A 16,994-nucleotide genomic window follows, 5' to 3' on the forward strand; every position below is an offset into this window, starting at 1 on the left:
TCTTGACTGTTTAACTGTATTTATTCATTGTTTTATTTTTCCTAATATGTTCTTTTCTTTCTTTCTTTTGATTGCTTTACCTGATATTGTTCTGTGTTTTGTTGTGTTGCTGTAAATGTCACCTTTGAAAATGAGGACTCCTCCTCAATGGTCTTTCGAGGTGAAATAAAGGTTAATAATTAAAATAAATTAAAATAAAGGTAAATAAAAGTCTACAGTTCAGACAAACACAGAGCATTGTGTAATTGTATCACTAGTACTGATACTACAGTACAAAGTCCATTGTAAAAATCAGTGAGTCAGTGTAGCAGTTAGAGTAATGGTACTGATGATAATGAGCGAGCATGCTGTTTATTTGGACCATAGACTGTATATAAAATGGACGTAACATCCGTGACGTCACCCATTGGTTTGTGGATGGCTGCTTGGAGGCAAATAGTTTCGGATATGGGCAGCGCCATCTTGAACATTTCCGGTGCATGCCGGGTAAAAAAAAAACACGGATTCTACTTATATGGGCATCAGGAGGGGCAAGAAGCGCCCTCCTGAACCTGTGAACCAATCAACCTGTTCAATCACGACGTAGCCACGCCCTAATGCATACCCTGCTTTATCGTCAAATATAAAATCAGGGAGGCCAAAATTTCACAAATGAACATCATACTGCATTGAAAAAGGCTTTAAACTAACGATTGAGACCATAAACACATTTTGAAAACATTTACTGAGGTTAGAAATCAAGTGAGAAGTTGGTGAATTCTCTCCCCCTGGTGGCCTTTTGATAGAATGCAGTTTTAAGTTACTTCCGCGTTGGCATCATTTCAGAGGACCGGAATTCCCCGCCTGATTTGGACTCAATCAATCAATCGATCAATCAATCAATCAATCAATCAATCTTTATTTGTATAGTACCAAATCACAACAAAGTTATCTCAAGGCACTTTACACATAGAGCAGGTTCTAAACCATACTCTTCAGGTTTTAATTTTAAAGAGACCCAACATTCCCACATTCCCACATGACAAAAACCTAAATGACTAAAATAAAAAAATGCCAAAAGCAGATTATTTCTATTTTATTCTGTTTCTGAATATTAAAGTGGAAATAAAGGCATATTTGTTGTTTTGTTAGGATTTGATGGTGGGTCCTGGCCATGTTACATATCCAGCTGGCCACACTATGGTGCGAGACAACAGAGTATTTTTCTGCAAAGACAAAACCTACTTTTGAAAGCATGAAACCACGTTTGAAACTTTGTCCTGAATCTTTGCAGGCATTACACTATCTTTGATTTTCTGCAGTTGTGACAAAGCTTTGTACCACCATAATTTCAGATCAAATAAAAATTAACAAACTATAAAACCATTGTTTTATAGTTTCCAAAATTTTGTACAAAACTCTGCACCAGCAAACACCTTTGCATAGTATTTCCATGCCCTAAATTCAAACCACAATTATTGTATGAACATCACTTGTGTCAGTGTCCTTATTATAATTTTCTTAAACTCTCAAAATGTATTATTTCCCCTAATAAAACTTTTTATCCTAATTAGGGGTGTGATGATACACTCAGCTCACGAGATGAGATGATACATGATACTGGGTTCCCCAGAATCAGACGAGATGAGATTTTAACACTACTTTTTAAGAGAATGTGTATAATGAAATATATGAAAATAGTCAAGAAATGTAAAACAAGTGCCCTGGTGGTTGAGTGGTTAGAGCACATGCCACATAATTGCATTGTTCAAATCTCTCTCTCTCTCTCTCTCTCTCTCTCTCTCTCTCTCTCTCTCTCTCTCTCTCTCTCTCTCTCTCTCTCTCTCTCTCTCTCTCTCTCTCTCTCTCTCTCCCCCTGTTTTCTGTCTGCAACTCTTACTATGTAAATAAAGGGAAAAAAGCCCAACATAAAACTTTAAAAACTTTATCATTTTGAAATGCTTTAACTAATCATCTTGTAATGAATGTCACTTCAGTCCCCCCCATATAGATAGATAGATAGATAGATAGATAGATAGATAGATAGATAGATAGATAGATAGATAGATAGATAGATAGATAGATAGATAGATAGATAGATAGATAGATAGATAGAAAGAAAGAAAGAAATAACAACCATAAATACTAGGGGTGTAACAAATAACCGATTTGATCGGTAAATCGGTTTTGATTTAAACGATGCGAGTGCATCGGTACACAGACCCCTAAATCGGTTTATACGTAGCATGAACCGGCCGATGGCCCGATTACAAAGTTATGAATCGGTTTGTTCCTGATGTGCTGCTGAAAGCTCCGTTTACTCCCTGTCTGCGTCTCTCTCTTTCTCCCATAAAAGTCTCGTGATACTCGTCACAGTCACGTCAGGTAGAGCTGTATTTGTGAGGGAAAGATAAAAATGTCCGACACCAACACTATTCACGACGCACCGTCGAGCTTAAAGTATATACATGTATATGCAAAGAGTGTAAAATCGCTCTAAAGTACACCGGTAGTACAACAAATCTCAACACTCACTTGGTGAGACAGCATGGGGAAACAGGCGATGAGGATGCTAGCTCCACTAGCACAAAGACAGACATACAAGACTTTGTTCCAGCCAAAACTTAGCTACAACTCGGCTAGAGCTAAGGTAATAATGGCTTCAATAGCCCGGTTCATTTTTAAAGACTTAAGACCATAGTGTGTAGTGGAGAATGAGGGCTTTCGGGACATGATGAAAACTTGTTTAGTTGTTTCTTTGGCTCTGATTTGTGCCAATAGTGAACTTAAATATTGTTTGTTGCTCCTCTCCCCATCTCCTACTTCTGACTGTGAGATCTTTTCACCAGCAGCCTGCTAGTTCACAAACTAGAACGGAGGTGCACACTGCAACAAGGTTAATTGACCCACACAGTGATATTATAAAAAGAAGACGTGACATGCAAATGAGCGACAGAAAACTGATTGTCTTTCTTGTGTGCGTCCCGTTCCGCCCACGGCATGATGCATCTTATTTATCCTCTAATTCTGACTCAACAACAAATATCATCACGTTTTAATTTTGCAAGATCTTAATGTATTGGTGCTTTAAATGCCTGATTTTTACAATAAAAAACAAACTCTAAGCAAATCTTTGCAATTATCTCCTCTTTTATTCAATATGCCAAAGCTTCATAATATCAGATTTGATTATTACATAGATTGAATCATTCATTGTCACCCCATGACCAATGATTATACTGTCTGAATCAGCTTCATGTATTATGTAGCAGGATTATTATGCACATAAGGAAAATATAGTTTTCATTCACGGTATTGTGACCAAACAACCAATGCAAAAATACCATAGAAACCTTTATTCATGCATTTTATTGAGATTTCTGTGGTACTCCAACAAATTCAGCATCACTGTCCCTGAGTGGAAGCTGTGGGAGAAAATGTTGGTGTTCAGAATCAACATACAGTGGATTTAAATCATGAATCCGCTTCGATGTAACCTGAATGATTTTTTTTTTTTTTAAAGAAAAAAGTGAAGATATTTGGGTGACTTAAGAAACATGAAACCTTTGTCTTGTACGACTCTGTTTAAAATATTTACCAAGTATATTTAATTTTTTCATTTTTGTTACTCGTGGTATTGTGTCATGCATACAGTATATTGTATTTTAAGGCAAAGCATCATAACTCTTCATCAGGTGTTGTTTTCTTGTAAAATATTCATTGCATGCAGTTAAGATTAGTTAGGATAGTTTTTAAAATGCTTTGAACTTACTTTGAACTTACATTTTCTATTATTTTTGAGCCCACTTATATATATATAGAAGTAAAATATAACTGCCAAAACTCCTGTTACCTTGTTTCTCATATAATTCCTCTGTGTTACACAAGTGAGCAGGTTTAAATAGTCCTAGTAAACATTCCCCTTATGGTTATTTTCCCCCAATTGGTAATATGCACATGTGAAATGGTTTGACATTCAATAAAAAACATTATTGTTATATGTTATATACGGTTATAAATTGTATATATATTATATATACCCAGATGTCCATCTTGGACACATACACCTTAAATATTCCTGAGAATGGAATAATCTCATCATATTTACAAACTCATAATATGAACCATAACATGTTGAAAGACTTAAATTGTAACAAAATCCACACTTACTGTAGTTTTATGCAAAAATGCATTCTGAAGTTTAGCCAAACCTAATATGAGACTTTAGTATTTTGATTTAGCTAAATTGTGTGAGCGTGGTTTTCATTTTTTTTTAGTATAAATTCCCTCCTTGTTTTTTCCCCAGACAGTTCCTTTGCTAAACTGTGGTGATATGAATACTTTTTTGTATTCCTGGGATAAAATACTGCCAATAAACCTATATGTGACGAGCAAGACTAAGATACTGACTTGATTGAGCTAACTCAGACTGCTGAAACCGTACAATGCATTTTTACACAGAAAGAGGACTGTGGATTTTGTGCCCCAACTTTTACAGTCTAGTTCCGCTACTGAGAAATCCCCTCTTGACTCTATGGTTTGTGAGTATTGTATTCAGATAGACTTCATACAATCAGCACCTATGCTTTAAATCTGCTTTCACTTAGACTTCTCCTTACCTTCACATTGTACTGTTTCAATCCATTTGCCATCAATACATGTTGCAGTGCCTTCATCTTCTTCACCAGTGGTACAGCTATACTTTATGACACTCCCATTCATATGTTTGTCTTTGTTGTCGATGACCCTCCACTGTTTAGCTTCGGTGTTACAGTACACTAAAAACATATAAGAAATACATTGTTACCTGACATTTGCATTTAGATTGTATAAAGTTATCGCAGTTTTGTTTTTAAAGGTATTATTTTACAAAAACATTCTTTCCACTTGATTTCCGATCACAATCTAGATGTTAAAGAGTTTTTCTCAAGGCGTTATTTCTCAGATAGCAGAAATAGTACACAACTTAATGTGATTAGATAAATATGTCAAATTCAGGCTAAATATGCTCCATGAATTGAAAGCTCAACTGGGAAAGAATACAGCTTGTTTGTAACATATTCATAAATGTAACACATTTCTTATTGCCAGATAGTTATTTTTATCCTTTTCTACACAGATAAAATCAGAATTATAAATGGAACTTATCCATGTCTGCTTTAAAATGGCACTGAATGCAAAACTGGAAAACTTAAATTCTCTCCTATACATTTATAATGCAATTCAGCATTTTTGTGAGTGACTTTTGCTTTTGGCGGTTTTGTGAAGTGCTTTGAAAGTACGTACGTGTACATGCAATGTCCTTCTTCTCCCACTGCCCATCTTCGCATGTAATCGTGTCGTCTCCCTCTATTGTATACCTGTTGCGGCACCGATAAGTTACGCTATTGCCAGACAAGTATTCCTTCTGATATGAAGTCGTAACAACCGTATTCTCTATTTTAAGTGGAGGCTTACAGAGGCTTTGGATAGCTACAAGAGATGAAGCATGAACAGTATTAGCATACATCTCATACATTTTTTTTAATAAATAATGACATTTAATAAAATAAAACTGAAGATGACTCACGTTTACAGATTTCTCTGTGTAGTTTCCCATTGGTATCCCATTTCCCACCACGACAGGTTAAGCGGGTAATCTGAGCACGATATCCTTCCTTACAAGTAACTGTGATGATTTGGTGTCGTCCACGCACAGGTGTTACTTCCATATTTGGGATCATAGGCACTTCACCACACCTATTGTTGGCTACATTGGATAATATGATACATCTTAGATATATTGTAGGGAACAACCATGTAATAAGTAACTTCTGCTTTCAAAGGAGTAAACCATGTAACACTGTGTAATACAGGACATAACATGCACATTATATTTTTATTTTGGGTCTCCGATTGAATGTTGTATGTATGTGTGTGTGTGTGTGTGTGTGTGTGTGTGTGTGTGTGTGTGTGTGTGTGTGTGTGTGTGTGTGTGTGTGTGTGTGTGTGTGTATTAATGTAGTTTTCCTTCTTCTTTACTGATTCCAAAACCTTATTTGGTTTGCTAATTAAAACATCAACAAGTTACTGTGGCAACTTAGCTTCATGCAAGTTATAACTATAGTAGCAAGACATTCAAAATGTATTACCAATGCATTGTTCCAGGTTAGACCACTTGCCATCATTACATGTGGCTTCACCCCACCAGCCTTTAGAGGAAAGCTTATAACCAGCATTGCAGCTGTAGTACAGTGTGCCATTTATTTCAACTGCAAATCCATGTGCAACATCAGGTTTGGAACATGCTAAGTTATCTATAAAACAAAAACAGAGAAAGTTACATCCAAATAGCATCAATCAAAGAACAGTAACAATGTAATTTTAGTATGAATGCACCCTTGAGGGACACCAATGTGGTTTGTTTGTCAGTCCACAACTTTGGAACAGACTGATATATCTCATTGCCATGATTTATAAAAGCATTTATGTTCCCCAGAAGACATATCTTGACAGCTATTTGGAAGGATTGCCTCGAAATCTGGTGCACATATTTTAGGCATAATAATGAATAATTAATCATTTTTACCTTATCATAAAGAGCACATTGTTTTCTTTGATTTATACTCAATTCCAGTAGAATATAAGCTAGTGATCTATATATCCTGAGAGGCAAAACCAGGGCAAAATACTTTGTTTTTTGGCAGTTAGACTTTCACATGACAAAAAGAGGAAGAGAGCAGGATTTTGAAAATGCACATCTTGATGTTAGAGATGCGGCATGAAGCAGAAATTTGTTACAATACACATCCTTTATTTTATTACACCAGCTGCAAACGTTGGTTTTACATGACTGTAGATTTCGCTGTAGTATGAGATATTTACGAGTTTAAATGTCTGAATTAAACCATACACAAACTCACACACTATAATTTTCCTTTAAACTGTACTTGTTGAAGATGTATGTTCTTACCTTCACACTTCTGAACTCCAGTCCAAACACCTTGCTCACAGGTAATAATAAATCTTCTGTTACTGTCATTTCTGCATGCATATTGGACTCTGTCACCCTGGTTGTAACTTTGCTTTTCATTTTGGATCAGGTCTGCATTGTTGATGTCAAGCTTTTCACACTGTTTACCTGAAACAAATCATGTTAAATTATGAAGTAATACACAGAAATAGATGAGGTTTCCCCCATTCCCCTACAGTATTTTAGTAAGAAATATGTACAAGATTTCCCTCAGGTCTTTATAAACTCAGATACTTTAAAACAGTTGTTCTGATACTCCAGAATGAGTATATAAATATGTAAACATCTAACAAAAATTCTCAAAATATAAACATGCTGTATATTGCCTGATTAAACATGCATAAACATGTAAATTCAATCTTTTTCTGGTCCCAGATTCAGCTCTTTTATTACATTTTTTGTGTGCATGAAGATAATAGTTTACAAAAGGGATAGAAAAACAACATTTGACTTTTTAGTCGTATTGTATGTTCTTACGTGTACATTGTTGATTCCCGATCCAACCTGCTTTCCCACAAGTTAGAGTGAAACTTCCTTCATAATCATTCTTGCAGACATAGTCAACCCGCTCATTGTACTTGTATTCAGACTTGTATTCTGAGGTACTTCTGTCAATGTCTGTATGCTGGAAAAGTTTAACTTGGCATTTTATCTCTGAAAAACAAACAAAAAAACAACTGACTGAGGTGCTGCATTTCACATCCTAGTTTGAACATTGGATTCAAATAATTGAGTTAAGTGTATTGTTAATAAAGATATGTAATCATATAATGTAAAAAGTGCAACATGTAGCATGAAAACAAAACAGTCCAGTAAAGAACCCAAACTTAATATCAGTGAGGACTGGGGAACATGTTTCTTTATTACCATGAACATGAGCAGTAAGTCAGTCCCTCATACATGTCACACTGCTGCTGTAAGTATTCACCAGCGCACCAAATGGCCAAAAATAATCCCCAAAAAATGAACTATTACAGTTACTGTTTGAATTTTGTCACACCTCGCTCTGTTAGTTAAGTTACTTTTTGATTCTCCTAGTGTCTTGTCTTATATTTCCTGTTTTATTTTGAAACTCCCCTCCTGTCTTGTTTCAGGTCCTTCACTTCCTGCCCTCATGTGTTTCCCACTGTGTGATTACCTGCCCCGCCCTAATGTGTTGCACCTGTGTCTCATTGTCTCCCCTCCTGTAGCGTATTTAGTCTGTTTGTTTTCTAACCTCTGTGCCAGTTTTTCTTTGTTCCTCTGTGACAGCCTTGGACCCTTTTTGACCCTGCCTTTTTGCCTGTTGTCTTTGTACCTTTGCACCTTTGCCCAGCTTCCTGATCACCTGTGTACCGACTTTGGCTTGATTAAAGGACAGTTTTTCTGACTACCTCTGAAAACGAGTCTGCTTATGAGTCCCAGCTCGTGTCAGCCTTCACAAATTTGTTCAAAACTAAAATGCTTGGCTGTTATAAAAACACTCTAGTTTGAATATTATATTACATAATATGATATTGTGTCTCATATGGGTTTAAACAAATAATGTACCATTTTAAACATCCTTTAAAAGACATCTCCTTACTCTCCCTCAAAGAATCCAGAATATATGAATTAAAAAGTAAAGAAAGGAATCTCTGCACAGCTGTGTAGGATGAAGGTGCAATCAAACAATGAAAAAAGCTCCTGCACACTCTCACTCACTGCTGTTATGATATATATGATATATGTGATATATTTAAAAATATATATGTGTTGTGCTGTCCTCAGACTGCAGAAGGGATTTCCTCAACTGACGAAGAAGGCTTTCATACAGCCTGAAAACAGATGTCAGATGCTCAGCAGTACTTTTTGTGGTTACTCTTAGTTGTTTGGTATTGACTGGGGAATGTTTAGTAAGCTCAGCCAAGATGGTAAATTCATGCATGTAGAAATGGAAATAAATGGATAGAAAAATCATTTGAAAACACTTTGTCATTTAAACTGTTTTGTGTTTTGTACTTCCTCACCTGTACATCTCTCAGACCAACCCTTGTTCCAACCATTTTCTCCACAGGTACGAGTAAAACTTCCTTCATAACCATCCTTGCAGACATAACGGACATGTTCATTTAATTTGTATTTCTGCTTGTTATCGCCGTCAATATCTGTATTCGGGACATCTTCCCGGTCACATGTTATTTCTAAAACAAACAAAACAAGATGCAGTTATTCAGTGCTGCACATACTGAGTGTTGTTAATGATAGCAGTATGACAAACTGCTTCTATACATGAGGCCTCTTAGAAAAGAGATTTTAATGATTTCAATAATTTAAAAAAGAATATATGGAGGATAAATTAAAATACAAATTCAACATATATAAATGCAAAAATAACTGTTGGAGGATTGGACTGTATGAACTTACAGGCAAATACATCAAGAGACAGACAGTGGTTGTGATGTGCCCACTACTTTATGGTTATTTTCTACATTTGTACATACAGTTCATTGGAACAAATTGCTGAACAGGTTGGGTTTAATTTCTTTCATTCACTCGTAATTTAGCTGTTTCCTTGTAGTTGAAAAGTCTACTACACTACTACTGTGTTTTAACGTCAAGAAGAATAACTGTTTCTGACCGTATTAATGAATACTTTTAAAGGAAAAGGCTGGTGATTTTCTAATCTAATATGCAGAGCCAAACTAACAGGAAGCTCCCCCTAGTATTGTGTGTGTGTGTCTAAAGCCTCAGATACTGCTGGAACACAAACAGGAAGTCACAAAAAAGAGGTTTTAAATCATGATTTAGTTCCCAAGTTTAGTGAATCTCTTCTAATTTTAGTCTCAGGTAAAAAAACACAAAAACATTTGATAAAATTTGGTACTAAACTAGGAAAAACTAAACTATTAAAAATAATGTAATTAACACAAGATTAACTTCACAATACCTTGACAAGCTGGATCTGGTTTCCACCCATCTCTGGTGCATGTGACGGATCTATCACCACCTGCTCTCTTGTAGCCGTACCTACAGCTAAATGTCCTAGTGTCACCCAATGTCGGTGTCGACCACCACCGACTGCTCTGCCAGGAGTCCATATTTGGCTGTTTCTGATTGGAGCATGTAACCTCTAGAATAATAGAAAGAATTATGTGTATCAATTAATTTGGTTCAGATAAATCATCATCATCATCATCATCATCATCATCATCATCATCATCATCATTATCATCATCATCATCATCATCATCATCATCATCATCATCATCATCATCATGTGTTTAGAAATACAGAGGAGAATGATTATCTGTCTCTGGTAACGACATGTATGCAGTTTTATACCTTGGCATATCGGTCTGAAGGTCCACTCTCCATCGTTAAGGCAAGTGGGCGTAGCTGAGACTTCCTGAGGTGTAGAAACCCAGTACTTCTTATCACAAATGACTCTTACAGTTTCCCCAGGCGAGAACAAATTTTTGTAAGGAGGGTCAAACCTGGTTCCTTCTAGACGGTCCACTTTACATTTTATTGCTGCATTTGTTGGGAAATTGAACATATTGCTTGTTAGCTTGTTGCAACAAGACAGAGTACAACACATCCATCTATCCAGCACTAATTTCCACTAGTCGGTAAAACCATAAAGAGTAATTAATCAATTACTTACGTTCACACAAAGGTGTGGGGCTCCAAACTGCTGTGGTTCCCAGTTTGGTGCATTTTGAAGGTATTCCATCACTGCGTCTATATTCATGATTGCATGCAAAATCCAAGACTTCATGTTCTTGGTACACAGGTTTTTCTTCACGAACATAACCATCTTCAATCTTAGGCGGTGCACATGTGACCTCTGTTGAAGAATGCAGACACACACACACACACACACACACACACACACACACACACACACACACACACACACACACACACACACACACACACACACACAAGCATGGATATAATTACTTAACTACAAAAAGGCAAATGAGCTGTAACGTTCTGATCTGATTCAGAGTAAACAAACATATTTGAAAACATTATATGGGTTTATGGGATTGAATTCAAAGCCAATGACAACAAACGATATACAGCAGGTTCAACTTTAACATCACAGATACTACATTGAGGAAGACTTTAAAAAATAACTATAAAATGACTGAAAACAAGTCAAGTCATCATAGTCGATATAACAGGATTGCTTTTCTGATTCCGGACAATTAAATCTGAGCAATTCTACTTTTCCTGTTTTCTTGCTATAAAGCTTGTTGACCAGACTTCCTGTTGATTAGAGAGACAAGCAGGGCAGTGTTCAATGAACCGACCATCCACTTGCAACATCCTCAGTTGTAAAGCATTATTATTCATAGGTTAGTTTTAGGATTTCAGTTTATGCCTGCTAGGTAGTTAGTCATCCAGGTTGTGTTTAGACATAATAAAAGAAATCAAAGGTAACTGAACTAGCTGTTTTTATAAACCACATATCTGTAACAAACTCTCAGAGAACTTTAGGTCAGTTCTTTTAGATCAAGGCCTAAGACTTTTCTGCTTCCTGCTGACTTTTATTAAATCAAATTTGAAGATGTTGATTCTTATCTTACACTAAATTGTAACTGCACTGACACTTTTTACTGTCCCATTTCATTTCTTGTTTTAACTTGTTTTTAACATTTTTAGTGTTTTGAACTGTATTTTTTTCTAACTGTTTTTCTGAATAACTGAGTTTCGTCATACCTGGTATTAGACGACAAAGAAAAATATATACATACATTTTTAGATTTTGGGTTTGGGCATGTCCCAGTTCCTCTTTGCTGTTACGGTAATATTGCTGTTCGTGTTATGTAGTTACTGTTGCTATGGTGTTTTATGCATGTATGTATACATGTATGAATCTGTGTTTTTCTCTCTCACTCTCTATTCATCCTCCCTTTTCTAAATGATAGACTTCCTGCACTTGCTCTTTTTACTTTTGACAGCTGCATGTACCTTTACATGTTGGAGCTGTGGCACTCCATTGTCCATTTTCATCACAATAGATCTCTGCAGGCCCTTCCAGGATTTGATTCCTTAACTTGCAGCTAAATCGTATCACATTGCCATAGTTCGCTTCCTCTGGGTCCCCAATCACCTGGACATTATTTTCCACACGAATCACTGGGCACTGTTGGGCTGGAAGGAGACACATGGTTGAAAAACTGACCAAACAAGCAGGTATAGTTTTATAATATTTCCAGTAGCTGAAACAGAGAAATCAAAGAGAGACATTTCACTGTGTATGTTGTGTGTGTGTGTGTGTGTGTGTGTGTGTGTGTGTGTGTGTGTGTGTGTGTGTGTGTGTGTGTGTGTGTGTGTGTGTGTGTGTGTGTGTGTGTGTGTGTGAATAAAATTCTTTAATTTAGCTCTTACCTTCGCAGACAGGGACAGCACCATCCCAGCCTTGGGCCAAGCAAGTCCGGAAGTTTATTCGACTGACCATTTGATAACTGAAACATGTGCATGAACATAGAATAAGGATAATTTATCTCAAATGTCTTATTGATAGGCAGTAAATTTAAGCAGGATTTAATATAATAAGATCTATAAGGAACAACAGCATACATTTATGTTCATAAATATTTTCATACCCTTTGTGGCAGGTGTACATAACTTTTGATCCAAAGACAAAATCCTCTCCTATCTCCAGATGAAAATCTGCAAACTGGGCATCGCCAGGATGACCACATGATCTTGCTAAAAAACATATGTATGATACAGATTATGGGTATATACTATGTATGGGTTAGTGAAACTAAATGCTGGCGGTTTGATTAAGTCACTTTTAGGGTATTTACATAGACTTACAGTACATACATATCTTTGAGACTTATCCTAACCTTAACCATAACCACTAATTGCCTAAACCCATGACTTAGCCTAACCTTAACCTTAACCTTAACCTTAACCTTAACCTTAACCTTAACCTTAACCTTAACCTTAACCACTGACCCAAAAATCAGCGTTTTACTAATCAGGGACATGGCTTTTGTCCATAGTTGCACAAGCCGTCCCCAATCAACTGGCCTGAAGTCTGGTTTGTGTCCCTGAAAGTGACTTAAGCAATACCCCCACCCCCACACACATATATTACATAACATATATACATAACAATTACAATACATTACGAATAATAAGTTTGAATGTAATGTAATGTAAACTCATTCAAACCATAAGTTGAGTCACTTGAGCAGAATTGATACTTATACAGCATTACATGTTGTATGTAATATATACTGGCGTTTACCTCTCATTCATGCAATAAAAAATGGTAACTTACCTTTACACACACCACCAACAGACCTCTTCCATCCATCGTCAGTACAGATCAGTTTGAAAAAGCCACTAAAGCCAACATTGCAGCCCACTCTCACTTGTTTTCCACCAATGTAGCTCGACTCCAGATTAGTTGTGTCAAAATTTGAATCATACAGGCCACTGTTTATAAACTGTTCAAGTGTACAATCTGTGAGACAAAAGTAAACACAGACAAATCTAAATCATTTTATATGGTAATCACAACAACAACATGTCAAACTCAAACGGAAATGGTCTGATAAAACAATGCAAAAATACTCAAACTGACATATGAATGTATTTTCTTTATGAGGTTGGTCTTACCTATACTTGTCACAAAGGTCACCGTATGCATCCACAAAAATAGGACACAGATTTGGGTTATTACGTGCATTTTATCTTCATTACCAAGAACTGCCAAACAGAACTAGTAACTGGAGACTGAAACACTATTATACACTCAAAGAGCTGTGGATTTCACTGACAAAAAAGGGGATTGCTCAATGATTTACACAATTCTGTTCCCACCTCCAAATACAATCTCAGAGGCTCACAGAAAAAAAGGAAGTGACCACACACACAGCACCTTATATGAGACTGTGGATCCTTCACAAAATCTTGAAAACACTATACTGTATGGTTAAGATTGACGTTGCAGGATAAGCTAATTGAATTATGGAAACAAAAATGCAAAATAACATAATCACTCAAGTGGGATGTTTTTGATTAATTTTTTTTCTTTATTTTTTTGCAATACACTTAGTGTACCAATGGTTTCATGCTACTGTGTAGTCAGGCTTTGCTATGTTTATCATTCAGTGACAAAATCAGAGCATTCCTGTAAAGTTTTATTTGTTTTCTTTGTTTCTTTCCTGGTAATCATTTGCAGCAATCAATAAAGCAAACAAAGTAGATTACATTTCACCAAGTCAGCTCTAGCTCTGCTCATCAAGAGTCAATAAAGAATAAATAAAGAATAAGCAAAGCAGTTTGCTGGTGTAAAACTTCACCAAAATGTGTGATTGTCATCTAAGAAATAGGGAGAACCGGAGCTGAACTTCTTTTATGCATAAATGTCACTCTTTAGGTCAGATGCAGTTTAAACAAATGTGTAACTGATGGTCTTATAAGTCCGTGAAATAAATGATACAGATCTGAACTCAGTTTGGACGCTAAAACAAAATATAGTTGTTGGGCAATGCAGGATCTGCCTCTATTTCTAAATATTGCTTCATGTTATTCACGCTGCTTGTTTTGAACAGATGTTAGTGTGTCTGACTGAAAAATGATTATATTGCACAAGCTCATTCCTCAGAACATTTGTCACCAATTTGTGATAAGAAACCTTTCACAGGAAAATTACACAATGGTTTGCCTCACCTTTTCTGTATGACAAAAAGCGCTGGGTAGCGGATGATAACATTAATTTGTGGCTATACTGTTGAATCATTTTGAGGATTGTGAGAGCTGTGAGAGAGGGAGAGAGAGAGACCTAACCTAACCTACTCACTAACCACTATAATAATTCAGAAAAGAACAATAAACCATTATGGACTTTTCTTTAACCTTTACATACTGTTCAGGGTCATATTTAACCCATTTTTACATTTGAGAGCTGTAAAAACACCAAATACACATCTCTGCTCGGTGGACTTTCTTATGTGACCCTGAATATACAAAATGGAACTAAAACACATTATTTTTGTGAATTTGTGTGCAGCTGATGTCCAAATTTGACTTGTTTTTATTACAAAATTCAAAAGTCAGCATTCAAACTTCTCCTGAATCATAAAATAGTGATTGTAAATGTCTTTTTTCCCCACCATAAATAAATATAATACACTCTTCATTAAAGATTAATCAAACATAATGACTGAAGGGGCTTTTACTTTTACTTGAATTGGTGTAGTAATATGAACAGTATGTGAGGGTTTAATTGGAAAAAGAGAGTTGTTGAACATGGTGGTGGTGTACTGGAGTGCATTATATTGAACAATCTCCCTAATTGATCCTTTTGCCCTCCTCATGTATGTTAATGGAGTGGACAAAATATTAGGAACAACATTGAATATAATGCAACCAGTCCATCACCACCACCCACTATGACCTAAATAAGAAACCTGAGCTTTGTAAATGTAAGATTGAAGGCAGAGCTGTTGTATTGGATTGCATTAGACGTGGCTGGTGAGTGTATGTTCATGCCTTTTTTTCCCCATATTGTGTACAACTACAGTACGAGACATTTTCATGCTTGTCAGTCCCCGAGAAAATACATTAATCAATAAAAACTTTGTACAAAAAAAGCAATGCTACCTGGTCCAATATTTCATTAATATTTAATTTCTCCTTTACCTTACATGCCCTCACAAAAAGGACAAAGCTGCTCTGAGAATTGCTCAACAGTGACCTCCTGAGGAGCTGCTGGGTAGTTGTTGCTCCACAGAGACAAAACACTGATAGAAAAAAGAGCACATTGTAAACTGGAAGGCCAAAACACAGAAGTTTTCAAAAAGTAAAAAAATACTTTTCAGTTATTTCACTGCTTTTCTGCTCACCAATCACAACATTTAGCACTTTTTTATATTTTTATTGTTACCATATGTAATTAAATATGAACATCAACATGCAGCAATATGCACAAATACCTCCTATTTAGATTAAGCAAATGTTGATTGAATCTGGTTTATGAAGTCAATCAGTGGATCAGAGAGACAGGCAGGCAGACATACAGAGCAGAGGTTAAAGCAGATGGCTCTGAATAATCAGATTCTACGCCATTACACATGAGCAGAATGCAACAAACATAAACTAAGATGCGTTCAGGTCCTCTACTGGAAACAGTCCATCTGCTGGTTTATTTTACTGCAGTTAACTGAAATGATTTAGTAAACACACGTGGGTCTGATGAAAGAAAGAAGATGAGAGAGAAAGAAACCATTAAGCAATGATAAGGATGACACTTCTGTAGAAGCCACATTATGGTAGTCAACGAAAAACAAACATGCTCAATATCAGGCAATATAGTTTTAGTTGTGTTGTAATAGAACATCATTTATAGACAACCATAGCCAAACACACCAAAAAAATAAAAGACAAATCAACAAGACTCTTAAAATAGGACTTTATACTGAAAATGCTGAAATCTTGACTATGTTAATAACAGATTAATTGCGTAAATCATAATTCCTCAAGTGAAAATGTCAAATAAATTGCTTTCTCTAGTGTTTCAAATGTGAGGATGTGGTGCTTTTATCTGTTTCATATCTTTGTGAATGACATGAAAATTTAATATAATTGGATTGCTGGGCCGACAAAACATGCAGTAAGGGCACGCCTCAGTAGCCTGCTGGTTAAGATTCATGCCAAATAACAGCAGAGCCTGCGGTTCAATTCACCCGCAGGCCTTTGTTGCATACCACTCTCTAACCATGTTTCCTGTCTCTCTGCACTTTTGACTGTCAAACAAAGGCCAAAAATGCCCCGAATTAATCTAACAAAACAAAATACAAAAACAAGCAACTTTTGATGGGGTTTTGATGATGATTTTACAGACTATTAAGCAATTAATACATATTTAATCCAGTACTGCATGGGTAACACTTTACAGTTTGGTTATATTAGCTAAAACGATAATATGAAGATAAATGATATCTTCTGTAAAAGTAATGACAAACTCATTTTAGTGACCACAGTAAATCTGTATTGTAATACAACCCAG

The 16,994-nt window shown here is 36.1% G+C and overlaps 1 protein-coding gene across 7 annotated transcripts in view; it reads right to left on the reverse strand.

Moving 5' to 3' along the window:
* LOC133985167 (complement factor H-like) overlaps window positions 1-13,761 on the reverse strand; it is a 47,638-nt gene extending 33,877 nt beyond the window's left edge. For 6 of the 7 annotated variants that reach the window (XM_062424755.1, XM_062424758.1, XM_062424759.1 and 3 more), the window contains exons 1-15: window positions 13,601-13,761; window positions 13,260-13,445; window positions 12,571-12,676; window positions 12,353-12,429; window positions 11,933-12,115; window positions 10,617-10,799; window positions 10,295-10,483; window positions 9,900-10,082; window positions 8,980-9,153; window positions 7,469-7,645; window positions 6,932-7,099; window positions 6,111-6,275; window positions 5,549-5,728; window positions 5,266-5,451; window positions 4,599-4,757 (exon numbers count right to left, since the gene is read on the reverse strand). In XM_062424755.1, the coding sequence (XP_062280739.1) occupies window positions 4,599-4,757; window positions 5,266-5,451; window positions 5,549-5,728; window positions 6,111-6,275; window positions 6,932-7,099; window positions 7,469-7,645; window positions 8,980-9,153; window positions 9,900-10,082; window positions 10,295-10,483; window positions 10,617-10,799; window positions 11,933-12,115; window positions 12,353-12,429; window positions 12,571-12,676; window positions 13,260-13,445; window positions 13,601-13,670 (2,386 nt within the window). In that variant the 5' untranslated portion in view covers window positions 13,671-13,761. The remainder of the gene's footprint in view (window positions 1-4,598; window positions 4,758-5,265; window positions 5,452-5,548; window positions 5,729-6,110; window positions 6,276-6,931; window positions 7,100-7,468; window positions 7,646-8,979; window positions 9,154-9,899; window positions 10,083-10,294; window positions 10,484-10,616; window positions 10,800-11,932; window positions 12,116-12,352; window positions 12,430-12,570; window positions 12,677-13,259; window positions 13,446-13,600) is intronic. The other variant, XM_062424756.1, reaches the window with a different exon arrangement.
* Window positions 13,762-16,994: the final 3,233 nt, after the last annotated feature.

Source organism: Scomber scombrus, chromosome 8 (genome assembly GCF_963691925.1).
Source record: "Scomber scombrus chromosome 8, fScoSco1.1, whole genome shotgun sequence".
NCBI lineage: Eukaryota > Metazoa > Chordata > Actinopteri > Scombriformes > Scombridae > Scomber > Scomber scombrus.